At 35.4% G+C, this 14,703-nt stretch overlaps 1 protein-coding gene across 2 annotated transcripts; it reads left to right on the top strand.

The window, feature by feature from the left end:
* The first annotated feature begins 867 nt into the window (after nucleotides 1–867).
* On the top strand, nucleotides 868–14,697 carry LOC107795767 (chloroplastic group IIA intron splicing facilitator CRS1, chloroplastic-like). 2 transcript variants are annotated; one of them, XM_016618450.2, is made up of 10 exons: nucleotides 868–1,898; nucleotides 2,268–2,748; nucleotides 8,921–9,051; nucleotides 10,804–11,142; nucleotides 11,223–11,379; nucleotides 11,865–12,154; nucleotides 12,241–12,300; nucleotides 12,474–12,773; nucleotides 13,869–13,965; nucleotides 14,034–14,697. In XM_016618450.2, the coding sequence occupies exons 1-8, from the start codon at nucleotides 1,026–1,028 to the stop codon at nucleotides 12,531–12,533; spliced, it is 2,391 nt and encodes a 796-aa protein (XP_016473936.2). In that variant the 5' UTR covers nucleotides 868–1,025; the 3' UTR covers nucleotides 12,534–12,773; nucleotides 13,869–13,965; nucleotides 14,034–14,697. The 2 variants fall into 2 exon arrangements, with proteins under 2 accessions (XP_016473936.2, XP_016473937.2); XM_016618451.2 differs by lacking the exons at nucleotides 13,869–13,965; nucleotides 14,034–14,697 and having other exon boundaries at nucleotides 12,241–12,296; nucleotides 12,474–12,613.
* The last annotated feature ends 6 nt before the right edge of the window (nucleotides 14,698–14,703 follow it).

The raw sequence follows: 14,703 nt of genomic DNA, 5'->3' as shown, positions 1-14,703 counted from the left end.
GTCAAGTTATATGTTTGTGCTATGATTATACAACGTACACTGTTGATGTGATACTTTCTCGCACATTGGGCTTGGTTGCCAAATAAACTGGCCCATTTTTCTCATTCCATTATTGATGTGTAATCAACAAGGATACAAGACAGGACTGAGAGTTAATTGGAGTTGTTATGACCACGTAATTATTGAATTACAAAGTTATAGAAATATACAATGTAGTAATTAACTAACGAAAGCCAAATGTTTCACATGAATATAACGTGTTACCATGTTATGTTGGGCAAATATCCAATTTGTTATATGAGTTAAAACTAAATTATATGTAGTAAATATGCTGAATTCTAGGTTCTGGTTGGTGACTCTGCTTGAATGTAACTTCATTTTTTTGCTCGAGAATTTACTGCAAAGAATATTTAGTATGTGGCTGAGACTTGATGAGAAGAATATATCATTCATTTGAGAAACCTCTTATAATCGTAATTTTGAGAGCATTAACAGCCAACTACGATAAGAAAGACCAACACCATAACAATAAAAAAAGATTCCTGCAATTTTAACAAAACTCTTCTAAAATTGCTTTAATTTGTGAGAAATGTTAGTAAACAGTATATTGCATATATCAAACAAAAGTATTGTAATTTTGATTATTCAAATAAATGAAGCTTTTCGTCCAATTTTATATGACTGATATTTGATTACATTAATTTTAAAATATAAGTTGAAATGTGAATAATAGTTGGACGTAGTGAAAAGTTAGGTCAAAAAGTTAATTATACAAAAAAGCTACTCCATTCAGAGTTTAAAAAATAGAAAAATTAATAATTTGGATTCGCAAATATTGCAAGAACAATACTATAAAATGATATCAGTATTCTTACAAAATGTAAAGAAAGTGTGATTATGATTTAATTTGACATCATCTCCAGTCTCCACATAAAGTGAAATTCCTGGGTAAGGAATAAGGATTGCAGAGTAGTTTGGAACTGAGAAAAAGGAAAGTAAGTGCAAGAGTTAGCAACTTCTTATCCATGTCTGCTACTCTATTTCTAGCTCCCAATTCCAATTTTATTATCAAGCCCAAAACAATTCTTTCTTTAAATTCATTCAGTTCGAAAGTTACCTCCTTTTCCTCCAAACCCAATGATAATAATCATCCCGACAAAAACTTATTTGAAAATCAAGATTATGGGTCAACATCAAACCCTATTTCACGTTCAAGTTCAGGAATTAAAGGCCCTACTGCTCCATGGATGAGGGGTCCTCTTCTTGTTGAACCCAATCAAGTTTTGGACTTATCCAAATCAAGAAAGAAGAAAGATGCCAACTTTCCTAAAACCCAAAATCCTAGTGATGCACTTTCTGGTAAAGTTAGTGGAGGAAGAGGTAAAAAGGCAATGAAGAAGATTTATCAAAGCATTGATAAGCTCCAAGAAACACAAAATTTGGAATTTACACATGTGGAAACTGATGCTAAGTTTGAATTTCAGTTCCCACCTGCTTCTTTATCTAATTGGAAAGATGTGAACTTTCAATTTAATGAACAAACTCCATATGTGAAAAAGGACAAAGTGGAAAGAGTGGAATTTGATATTTTATCAGGAGAGAGTGAAGGAAGAAGTGGAGAGAAAATGCCATGGGAGAGTGAGGAGAGAATTGTATATAGGAGAATGAAGAAGGAGAAAGTTTTAACAGCTGCTGAGTTGAAACTTGATGCAGTGTTGCTTGAGAGATTGAGGGGTGAGGCTGGACAGATTCAGAAGTGGGTGAAGGTTAAGAAAGCAGGAGTGACACAAGTTGTTGTTCACCAAATCCACTTGCTTTGGAAGAATAATGAACTTGCAATGCTCAAATTTGACCTGCCTTTATGTCGTAATATGGACAGAGCTCAAGAAATTATTGAGGTTGGTCTATAAACACTGTCTTATATACTGTTATATTTCCGTAAATAAGCTTTCTATATTTGATGCTTCATAGGGTGAAAAGAACTTGCACAGATACCTGTTATTTGTAATGACTTAATTTCAGCTTCAGCTCAAACTTCAAAAGGATGAGTAGGTATTTGATTGATCGGAATATTTCTCCTTTTGTATTCAACTTCTTATGAGTTGTTCTGTCACTGGGTCATAAGTGTGAATCCTCAAACCATTCCTCATAGTTGCTAAAGAATACAAACATCGCTTCTAGAAGTTTTTGCTCAATAATGAAGACGTTGCTTTGTTAATCTTCTGTCCTTTTTGATAGAATTGTGTGTTATTCTTTTTGTACTGCAGATGAAGACTGGAGGCTTTGTAGTTTGGAGGAAGAAAAATGCTCTAGTTGTTTATAGAGGATGTGATTATACTTTGAGACAGAAGGATGACCCCAAACGACTTCATGATTTTCTCCGTAGTCAACAAAACAGTTCATCTACTGACACCTTTAAAAAGAAAAGTGCTTTCTTGTCGTCGAACTCAAGTAGGAGAAGTGTAGATGTGATAAGTGGTGAAAGCTCAGAAGACGATAGCCTAACAATAAATGAGTCACTCTTTGAGAGGGAAGCTAATAGATTATTGGATGACTTAGGACCTCGTTATGTTGATTGGTGGTGGCCAAAGCCTTTACCTGTGGATGCAGATTTGCTTCCTGAAGTGGTTCCTGGATTTAAGCCACCATTTAGACTTTGCCCACCACGTTCAAGATCAAAGCTTACTGATGATGAACTTACACACTTAAGAAAGCTTGCTCGTTCTTTGCCAACTCATTTTGTCCTCGGTAAGTTTCTGGTTCTTGATGATGCATATCTTGTGCAGATGAATTGCTCCATGAATTTTATTCTGCATATGTTTGCTGCTTGTGTATGTCCTGGATCGCTATACTGTCTCTCTACTGATTACTTGGACTCGAGTTATCTTTATCATTGACAATTTTCCTGTTTTAATTTTTATAATTGTTGTTGTCACACCTCCTTTTTTCCTACACCCCGGAAAGGGTATAAGGGAGTTTTTTCCAACTTAAAGTGACAATCGAAACGGGATTCATTTATTATTAAAAATTCAGAGTCGCCACTTGGGATAATTTATGGTGTCCCAAGTCACCGGTTCAAATCCCGAATCGAGGAAAAGATTGACTCTGTTTTACAGTCCGCGAACACAGAAATCCGGGTAAGGAATTCTGTTAACCCGGGAGAAGGTGTTAGGCATTCCCGGATTCCGTGGTTCTAGCACGGTCGCTCAACTGTTATAATTGGCCTATTATCTGATTTTAATACATGTTTTAGCCTATGGTTCAATTTTAACTTATTAACCGCTCTTATTCATTTTTAGGAAGATTGCAACGTCATTTAAAATATGTCTTGAACCACATCACATAAATGCACCCGCCGTCCACGACACATTTTATTTAACGTTGTTGGGATTTGGATTTGGCTCACATGAAATGCACACCCGAGTTTAGGAAGGTAATTTTAAATTACGCGCCTAAAACAACTACGCATTTTTCAAATTGCGAGGGCCATAGAAAATTCACTAAATGACATGCCTCAAATTCTAAGGATTTAAAATTAATTAAATGAGGGTCATGAGTTTTGAGGTTTTATTGTGGATGAGTGGTATAAATTGATAAGTACAAAAGGCCTAAAGAAATGGGTTAGCTACATGTATATCACTGGAGCCTTTTGTTATAGCATACTACAATTCAGAAAGGTGAAGTTGACATTTATGTGAAAATAACAAAAGACAGGTGCCAGCTTTGGGTTCATCTCCATATCATCTTCAAAAGACCGACTTTCGTTTTCAAATTCTAGAAAGAAACTAACAAAATTTTATAACAAAATAATGAATCTTAAATGACCATATGAGCACAAAAAAAAAAACCATGCTGAGAACTATTCGGATGAACCAGAAGGAACAAAACAAACATGGACATACAAAAATGCATTTTAAACTTGATTATAACAAAGAACACTTAAAGTAATTAATTTATTTAACATTATGCTAAAGAGAAAGTTGTAGTATCACCGCTATAACTTCTACGGTACCATTTTGAAGCAGAGGAAGTTGAATCTTCACATGGTTAATTTAAGAAAATATGCAACCAATAACATAAATTGAAGATAAGATCCTTCCACTAACGCAATCTATTTTTTTTTTTACATCTTAATGTTGACAAATTGTTCAACTTCACATACTTCTTTAAATTTCAAAATATGAACATGGTGCTACATGAGCTTGAAATCTAAATGTAAACAAAACAATACCTGCTGGTTACAAGTCATGAGCCAAGAAAAATAAAAAAAAGTAAAAAAAAATAAAGAAAAAAAAACAAAAAAGAGACAGAGTCATGAACATACTAAAATAACGTTAACATTTGCAAATCTCAATTCACTCAATCAAAGAAACATCATTCATGCGAACAGATCCAATACGAAAGAAACTTTATCAAAAGAACCAAATCAATTTGCTTCTGCTTCAATAAAGATGCTCCGACATTTTTTAACTCAAGAGCTTGAATTACATACCTACAAGAGAGTGAATTCAAATGAATAAAATCTGAAAGTTATAGAGTCAATACAGCAGCAACAACAAAATCTCTATCAACTCTTCTTCAAACCCAAGATTTAAGGCCCGAAATGTTGAAAGAAAAATTTAATGAAAATTTTCAACCTAAATTTCTCTCCTCCCCCTCTCTTCTTCTTTTTTTTCTTCTCAAATTTTCTCTTCTATTTATACCAAAATTTTCAAGATTTTTCAGATTTTTTTTTTAAAAATATTTTATTATTTTTTAATTAAAAGAAATCCCACTTACAAATTGCTTTTATTTTTTTATAAAAAAAATCCCACCTTTCTTTACTTTTATTTTTTAAATTCCAACTTTAATTACTTTTATCTTATTTAAAATCCCACTTTTTTTTACTTTTTAAAAGAGAATTCCACTTATTTAACTTTTCTTAAAAAAACAATCCACTTTCTTTTGCTTTTCTTTTAAAAATGCTACTTTCTTTTACTTTAAATTTTTTTAATTTTCAGATACCTTTATATTTATTTTTTAATTCCAACTTTCTTTTACTTTTTATTTTTTTAAAATTTCCACAAAACTTTACTTTTATTTTTGTAATTTTCTACTCTCTTTTACTTTTTAAAAGAGAATTCCACCTACTTTTACTTTTATTTTTTTTATTCAATACTTCCCTTTTCCTTATTTTTTAAATCACTCCTGAAAATTAAAAAAAATTAATATTTTTCGGAATTTTTTATTATTTTAAAATAAAAATAAAATAATATTAATAGTAATAATTCACCTTTTAAAATTTTGTATTTTTACCCTATAATAAAAAGTGTAACAAAGCTAAAAATTGTAGGTTAAAACCCCTAAAATATTTACATAGAAGAAGTGATAAAAAATTAAATATTGTCAAAAATTAGGTGCTCACAGTTGTTTGCTTGTTGTATGACGTTTGGTATGTGTGATGCTTATGCCATTATATGATTATATCAAGCGAGAAAAATTGCTAACGGTGCATTAGCAATGGTATATGCTTCTTCCGGTCTGACTGTCTAGACATTTAAAAAGTGGATATGTAATATCTAAATTAATTTCGAAAGGCTTTCGATAACGAAAAATGATATTTGACTCAGAATTTTGACGGTGTTTGTCATTCACAAGTTTTAAATTTATTTTGTATGTGGTGCCTTTTTTTGTAAGGTACTCCTTTTATCGCTATGGAATTGTCACTTCTGCATGTGAGGGTCAAAAGAATCATTTGCCTAAGATTGTTGAAATATTGATTTTTAAATATTCTCAATGTAAGAGTTTTGACTTGAGACTGTTTTAACGTAATTCCTAGGTTTATTTCTATTTCCTGAACTTGTGTTTTTTCCCAAAATCTGGTCAAATTGACCCTAGGAAGCAAAATGATTAAATTTGCATGGAGATAGTAGATAAATTTATTAAAAGAGTCTTCATTTTGAAAACGGAAAAGGTCCAAATATGCCCTTGTACTATACGAAATTGAGCACATTTGTCCTTCGTTAATACTTTAGCTCATATATGCCCTTACTGTCACATAGTTGGTCCATATATGCCCTTACCGTTACAGAATCCACCCAAACTAATTAGCTCTTTCGTTAATTGTATTAAAGTATTACAAACACTATTTCCTTTTTATTAGTACTTTTTTTTGATGAAGTAATTGGTTTCATTAGTGGCATCAAGAAGATGCATAAATTACAAAAGAGTGTAGCAATTGTTAGCTCCTTACAAATGGTTATACTAGTACTAAGGAGCTAACAAAATTCAAAAAACTATCAGGGGAGTCTATAGGGGATAGATAAGCCCAGCTATACAAATACATGAGGCATCTAGCCTTGAGTTTGTGGGGAGAAGTTGATACTCCATCAAAACACCTGTTGTTTCTCTCATTCCAAATGCTCCAAAAAATAGCTGCAGGTATCATCTTCCTTATTTTCCTGATGGTGCTATCAACTTTCCAGTAACTCCAAGACTCAAAAGCATCCCTGATATTATGTGGCATGATCCATCTAAGTCCAAAGAGTGATATAAACATACTCCATAAATCTGTTGCAACGGGGAATTGAAGAAAAAGATGGTTGTGAGTTCTGCCTCCCTCTGGCACATGTAGCATCTATTCACAATCTGAAAATTCCTCTTGGCTAAGTTGTCTTGTGTCAGACAAGCCTCATAGAGTGCAGTCCAGTTGAAGCAGATGACTTTGGGTGGCAACTTGATTTTCCATATTAACTTCCAAGGCCAATGGTTAGTCATTACATTGTGAGTTCCTGCTAGCTTGTAGGCTGCTTTGACCGAGTACTTTCCTGCATCTGCACTACCCCATTTGAACTGGTCAGGTACTAGAGTGTTGCTTGAGAAATTGTTGAGTGAGGAAAGGAGTCTGAGCAGATCCTCATATTCCCAATCTTGCAAGTTCCTTCTAAATGTTATGTTCCATGAGTTGCCTTCTCTGCACTGATGAACTGTTGAGTCTGGATCACTAACCATTTGAAAGAGAGCAGGGTAGTCATTCCTTAGGGGTGTGTTGCCTAGCCATTTGTCCTTCCAGAATTTTATTTGCTGTCCATCTCCAACTGTGAAGTGTTGGTTTTGCGAGAACTCCTCCCAGAGTTTGCAGATGCTCTTCCAAACTCCAACTCCATGTGGTGCTCTAGATAGCTTGGTGCACCAGTGGCTTTGGGATCCATGCTTGGCATTGACAACTTTCTTCCATAGGCTCTGCTCCTCCTGTGTATATCTCCAAAGCCATTTTATCAATAAACATTTGTTGTGCAAAGCTAAGTCCCTGACCTCTAGTCCACCTTGGTGCTTTGGTAAGATAACTTTAGATCACTTTACCAGGTGAAACTTGTGACCATCTTTAGTCCCTTCCCATAGAAAGTTCCTTCTGATCTTGTCAAGCTGCTTCAGGACCTTACTAGGCATTGGAAAGAGTGACATCTGATAGGTTGGGATGCTGTCTAGGACACTACTGATTAGAGTTAGTCTTCCACCCTTAGACAAATACTGCAGCTGCCAAGAAGCAAGTTTCTTTTCAAATTTCTCAATGACCCCACTTCATATAGCTTCTGACCTGAACTTTGCCCCTAGTGGAAGTCCCAGGTAAGAAGTTGGTAAACATCCAGTATTGCAGCCTAAAGTTCCAGCCAAGTCTTCTAAATTATGCACCTCATTAACAGGGTAGATTACACTTTTAAGCATGTTAATGTGAAGACCGGAAATAACTTCAAATATAAGAAGGGTTAGATTTAGATAGAGCGCTTGACTTCTGTCTGCCCCACAGAAAATCAAAGTGTCATCTGCATAGAGCAAATGAGAAGGGTTAGATTTAGTACTTTTTTTTCTTTACCTTTCTCTTTTCTTTCTTCTTTTTTCTTTTCTTCTCTTTTTTTTTTCCTTTTTCTTTCTCCCATATCCGATTTCCTCCATTGTTGATGCCTTCTCCATTTTCGTCACCAATTTCACTTGACAAAACTCAAGAATTCTTGCTAATTTTACTATCACAAACCCCACAGGTTCTTCTGACTTGAAGGAGATGAAAATTGTCGAAGAAATTTTTTCGGTGGTGTTAATTGGGTGAAGGTAGGATATAGGTATTCAGATTTTGAAGGTTTTGTTTCCTTCAGATCTGAAGCTCCACAGAAAACAACACCTTCAAAATTTGAATAACCATATCTTATCTTCACCAAATTAACACCACCGAAAAAATTTCTCCGATAATTTTCATCTCCTTCTTTTCAGAAGAACTAGAGCCTTCTTGCTAGGAAGCTTTTGGTGGTGTAGGTTTGATTTTTAGGAATAAAATTACCTGAAATTGGTGACGGAAATGGAGAAGGCATCATCAATGGAGGAAATCGGATGTGGGATAAAGAAAAAGGAAAAAAAAGAGAAGAAAAGAAAAAAGAAGAAAGAAAAGAGAAAGGTAAAGAAAAAAAAAGTACTAATAAAAAGGAAATAGTGTTTGTAATACACTTTAATACAATTAAAGAAATAGGGCGGATTCCTTTTCGAAAAGGGCATATATGGACCAACTATGTGACGGTAAGGGCATATATGGTTCAACTATATGACGGTAAGGGCATATATGGGCTAAAGTATTAACGAAGGGCAAATGTGCTCAATTTCGTATAGTACAAGGGCATATTTGGACCTTTTCCGTTTTGAATAAGGTTAAAGAGAAAGCAAGTCAGAAGTCACCTTTCCCCTCTTGTCTCTAGAACATTATACAAGTGCACTCTCAACTGTGTAGCAACACATGGATAAGAAATCAGCTAATTATACTTATTTGGCGTTTTGTATCGTGGATGATTTTAAAATTTTGAGCACTTTGTTGCAATAGGTTATGCACCTTGTGCAACACTTGCCTATGTTTGTCCTGTTTGAGATTGTAATTACTTTTCCATGACACAATATGAAGGGAGAAACAGAAAACTGCAAGGCTTGGCTGCAGCCGTCATAAAATTGTGGGAGAAATGTCATATTGCAAAGATAGCTTTGAAGTGGGGAATTCCAAATACTAACAATGAGCTAATGGCAAATGAGCTGAAGGTAAGTTTAGTCGGAACAATTCGTACTTAACATCCTTATATTTTCTCAGTCAATCGCAGTCAACTTCTGGACCAACAGATGAGTCTGTTCTATTAGTTCTTAGCAAGCTTGTTTTATTGTTACATGACATCAGATATGTTTCGAGGCATCTTAGTAGAGTAGAAAATGGGAGGAGAGGAGCTGTTAACTGCCCTCAGTTTCATGTAATTATCTTGTCTTGAGGGTTAGTAATAATACAAAAACTAGTTACTCAAAACAACAACAAAAAATTGTTACTCCTCTTCAGTTTGAAAGACTATTTTGGTTCTCTATGAAATTTGGGATGGAAGTAGGATAGCACAGGGTTTGGCGAGGCTTGAAGTTTTTCAATTTTAAAGTTGCTGACTTTCAATACCCATTTGCATCCTTCTATGTTCTCAATTCTTCTTATTCATACATAATGATCAAGTTTAGCTAGTGTACCAAGGATGTGACATAGCGCCCAATAAACTGCGTGAAAACCTTGGAGACTAGGGTTCAAATCCCAGCCGAGGCAAAAGATGCTAGGTGATTTCTTCCCATCTGTCTAACCCTTGGCGAACAGAGTTATCCGGTACTTGTGCTAGTGAGAGCTAATAGATACTTGAAGGATAGTCGAGGCACGCACAACTGCACAAGCTTGCCCCGACACCGCTGCTATCAAAACACAAAAATAAAAATAATCAAATTTAGCTAGTATATATTTAATGGATTAAAATTTAGGTGGTGCTTGTCAGTGAAATTTTTTATGAACATGCAATTATTTTATTTCAAATTCGTGTTTGTTAAGTTTTACAAAGAAGAAAAATATGAATTTTCCAAGCATAAATTTTTGAAATTGTGGTTTGAGAGTATATTTCAAAGAACTTGTTCGAGAAACAAATTTTCTACTTACAAAACACTCACTTCAACAAAAGTCTTTTAAAAATACTACAACTATTAAAACACACCTCGAACTTTCTACTAGTATTTTAGAAAGCTATTTTCAGATGTTGTCTGAACGATTCTCATTTTTAGGATTGACTTAGCTATCAAAATTGCAAAATACAGAGGAGGACTTAAGCAGCTAGGTAATAGATGGTTTTGAAGCTTTGTTGGTGAATATGTCAGGGCACTGGTCCTAGAGTTGAGCTTAAGAAGCTTGGTGGTGAATGTTTCAGCAAAAACACTTTCATTGTGATTAAGAGTGTTTGGAGTGTGGCATTGTAAACAATTTTTTGGTGTTGAAAACACTTAAAGCGAACGTGGTCTAGGTAGTATTCAGTGGAACTGTGGTTCAGGCTACAGAGGTTGGTGTTGGAAGTTGGTAGTGATGAAAGCAACACTTGAATTTTTGGCTGGTGGTTTCTGGTGTTGGGTTTTGGTTTCTCTGGACTGATATGATGTCATCATTGGTATAACTTAAAACTCTTGGAAAATCTTTGAGGAGCCTGACTATTTTAATCAATTAAAAGAATTGATTCCAATGCAGACCTCTTTCCTGGAAGTTGTTACTTGAAAGTGCTCCATTATTACTGAATTGACTGAATTTTTTTTTAGTCTATGCATTGTTGACTATCTTTTCCTCTATTCTCGCCTCTTTTTCTAGCTACAAAATCTCCAGTGCCATAGCGGCTTTCTTCTAAGCAGTGGTAGAAGCTAAAAGAAAGAAAGTGTTGGGCACATTGGGTATAGATCACTGATCACCGGCTTTGTCTTTCAGATTCTGATAAAATGCTCAAATTTTTTATGTAGTATCTTACTGGAGGAGTTCTTTTATTGCGGAATAAGTTCTTTATAATCCTATACAGAGGTAAGGATTTTCTTCCTTCTCAAGTTGCAAGCCTTGTAGCTGAGAGGGAAGTGGAACTCAGAATATGTCTGCTTGAGGAAGAAGCTGCACGATTCAAAGCAATTGAAACCCTTCCAATCACTACTGGAGAATCAATGAGCAGTAGTAATGTTGGGACTTTATCAGAATTCCAGACAATTGCAGAACCTGGAAGGGAGAAATCTGAGACTGAAGTTCAATTAGTAGCAGAAAAAGAAAGATTAGAAAAAGAACTGAGAGATGAACAGCACAGCCTTTACATTGTAAGATATCAGCTATTCTTTTTTCCACTTTCAATGTTTTCAGCAGCAAATGAAATATGCTTTCTTACTCAATCGTGCAGCTCAAGAAGAAGATTGAAAAATCATCTATAGCATTGGGAAAGTTGGATGCTGCATGGAGACCTGCCAAACCAGATGTCGATAAAGAAATCTTAACACAAGAAGAGAGACGATCTCTTAGGCAGATAGGATTGAAGATGGACAGGAGTTTAGTGCTTGGTGAGCAGACTTTTGCTATATTATCCTCTCTTATCATTTCGTGGTCAAACTATGAAAGCTATAGCTGAGTTGCTATTGAAAATTCCATAGTCATCTACAGATAAATTGTCCATTATCTACCAGGATTCTGAAATTTCTGATATGGTTACGCATCTTAGATAGTTCCATAAAAAAAGAGTTAGCTATTATTTGTCATATTCCCTAGTTGGGCTTGCATAAAAAAATGCATTATCATTCATGGGCTCGACAAGAAGGCCTCAACCCCCAAACTAGTTGGGCCTACTAAATGGATCCTCCATATCCATTCTTTTTTATTTGGGTCCATTTCATTCCAATACTCGACAATAACGCCTTTATCTGATAATTTCTAATCGCTCAAAGTTTTAGGATCTTTAATTATTGAGAATTGTTGCAATTCTGGTCCTATGATAAAACTGTCTTGATCACTTGGTCAGCTCAAATCTACTTTTTCAATTTGACTTCAGGGAGACGCGGTGTTTTTGATGGTGTATTAGCGGGTCTCCATCAGCATTGGAAGCACAGAGAAGTTGTTAAGGTGATCACAATGCAGAAAATCTTTTCTCACGTCATTCATACTGCAAATCTCCTGGAGGCAGAAAGTGGTGGAATACTGGTTTCTGTAGACAAACTTAAAGAAGGCCATGCTATAATAATTTATCGGGGAAAGAACTACAGACGCCCGGAATTGGTGCCGCAAAATCTTTTAAACAAAAGACAAGCTTTAAGTCGGTCCCTTGAAATGCAGAGACTTGGAGTGAGTCTTCTGTGTCTTATGGCTAGTTTATTTGGTCCTCAGTTCTTATAATTCCTGGATCTAAGATTTATTTTGTTCTTTGTCAGTCATTGAAGTTTTATGCAAATCAAACTGAGCAGGCAATCTCTGATCTTAAGTGCAAGTTGGTAATTTCTGTCTCACTGTTGAAGTTCCTCTTTGTCTACATACCAACTGATGGGCTTTGCCTTTCATGTCTTAACTTACCTCATGACTATTAGCTTTGGCTTTGAAATGGTATCTCAAGTGAATCCTATTCAGTTCTCTTAGCTGAAATTTGATGGATAATTGTCTTTTACAGGTAGAATATACAGTAAAGATTGGTCAAATGGGGGAAGATCTAAAAGCTAGTGGTGCATAACTACTCTTGATCTTGGTCTTTATCTTGACATGGTCTACATGCATCAGCACGAAGAGAGTTCACCCATTGTCTAGCTGAGTATTATGGGGAAATAAGGACTATTGCTTTGAGCCCTTGATTAATGACCTTAAACTTGTTAAATTTTGAGATGCGTCTTGGGATTTCACTTTTGGGATAACTGTGCAACTTGTGGAAGCATTCAACTACGTGATTCTCCTTGATGAGACAGCAGAGTTTCAGGTATTTTATTCTCAGTTACCTATAAAGATTTGCTGTCAGTTATCCAGAAATTTTAGCTGTTGTTTTTACTTCAATTCTAGACGGTTTGCAGCACTCAAATTTATTGACTTGTTGACATTTCAAATCAATACCAAACTTCCTTGAAAGAAAATGATTTAGTCATGCATCTTTGTTCCTTCCACCCAATTCATTCTGGCTAAACCTTGCAATATATAGTTGCATCCGATTGTTTTTTTTCTTTCCTTTGTTTGGTTAAAGAAGAGGTGAAGCTGCCTCATATTGTTTCAGATTAATTTTGGATTGGAAAATCCTGTCTGAAATATAGAGGTTTGAACTTCAAAATGAGGTAGCAGATTGTAATTAGTCACATAAAATTTCGTGGGCTAAACAGCAAAAAAAAGCACCACTGAGTTATTGTGTTTTAGCAACTTTTCAGTTCTGTGAACTAGGTTGGAATAGGAGACAGTGAGAATGCAAAATCCAATCCAGACTTGAAGAGGTGTTGGTCTACTAAATTTTATGCCTTTGATGAGGTTAAGGTATGATTTTTGAGGTTTAGCAGTTAAGCCTCCAACTTTTTTTCACTCGGAGTCTGAGGTCAATACCATAAGTGGCTTTAGAATCCCAAAAATGACAGAAGATCCAAGTTTTAAAGCAGATACACTACATATCCTCGCATCATGCGTTAAATAATGCAAGTAAATGATAAGATGCCAAGTACTGCACCTTCTTAACAAAGGGGAGAGTTGATATATCCTTCCACAGGAATGGCTTAGGAAGTTTTGATGCTCGCAGTGTGAGATTTCTGTAAAATACCACTGTAGGACCATTTTGGCCTGCAATGTTACAGGGTGTCGAAAGAATCTCCAGAGATTCAAGAATTCATTACTTTCTACTCCTTTACCCTTTTCCAGGTTAGGATTTAATAAATATATCCATCATTTCTCTTGCTGTCTTTTCCTGTTACTCTCATCGGTGCTTCAATTTGGATTTTGTTGTTCTGAACGGTTTTTCATATTTGCATAACTGGGACGATCAAATTCATTGGAATTCTCAACCAATGTGTAGTTCACTTATCCGTGTCTTGTGTGGCAGGTTGATGGTGGACTTGCAGAAGAGCATTGGATTGACAGAGTAACATTGCTAACATTACAGCATGGTCAATCTTTTTTGCTAATTGTTGCATGATCTGGTAAGATTTAAGATTGTTTTGCTTTACTTCCAGAACTCAGACCTCAACTCCCATGACCTGTATTACAGGAAAATATCTATTGAAGTATTAGGTAGGCCGACCGCTATACTCGAAAGCAATAAAACAGCATTTGGAGGAGGGAGAAAGATGAATGTACGATAGAGATTTGTTCCATACAGCATGGATTCAGTAAAATTAATTGATTTGCTGTTTCTTTAAGGACACTCTGCCGCCTATCACAGCAACTGATGATAGTGTGCCAATTCCATGTTTCAACTACTGCAGACATGTCTCATATTTTTCTACTGAATGGCAGATTGGATTGTAAGGTCCTGTTCGTACCACACATTGACTTTTAAAATTAGTTACTCAGCTTATTCATTAAGTGGCAAGTCCACACTGCAACAAAAGGTGGCTGCGATGCAGGATGAGATGAGTGTTACTGGGAGGATTCATTGTTATTTTGGTGATTATCAATCCAGGGCGTAGTGCACCTATGGATTTACCCTTCATTTTCCACAAGACAACGATATAGGTGTTAGTGTAATTTAGTGGGAAATGTGTGGTCAGGTTGTGGCTGCTCGATGGTACATATAATTTGGATACCAACCTTAGGCATCATTACCTTTTCACATGCATTGTATGACACTAGATTAACTAAAGTGAAGTTTATGTCCTCTTTGTTTGGTGAAAGTTGGCAATAACTTTATTAATGCATTGAAGCTAGTTTTCTGATTC

The sequence above is a fragment of the Nicotiana tabacum genome, chromosome 3 (assembly GCF_000715075.1).
Source record: "Nicotiana tabacum cultivar K326 chromosome 3, ASM71507v2, whole genome shotgun sequence".
Classification (NCBI taxonomy): Eukaryota; Viridiplantae; Streptophyta; class Magnoliopsida; order Solanales; family Solanaceae; genus Nicotiana; species Nicotiana tabacum.
This window is presented reverse-complemented; position numbering and strand designations above follow the sequence as displayed.

Coding starts and splice junctions, on each gene's coding strand:
- LOC107795767 (XM_016618450.2), top strand. CDS start 1,026: ATGTCTGCTACTCTATTTCTAGCTCCCAATTCCAATTTTATTATCAAG. Junction 2,749..8,920: donor GCCAACTCATTTTGTCCTCG/GTAAGTTTCTGG, acceptor CACAATATGAAG/GGAGAAACAGAAAACTGCAA. Junction 11,143..11,222: donor AACAGCACAGCCTTTACATT/GTAAGATATCAG, acceptor TCAATCGTGCAG/CTCAAGAAGAAGATTGAAAA.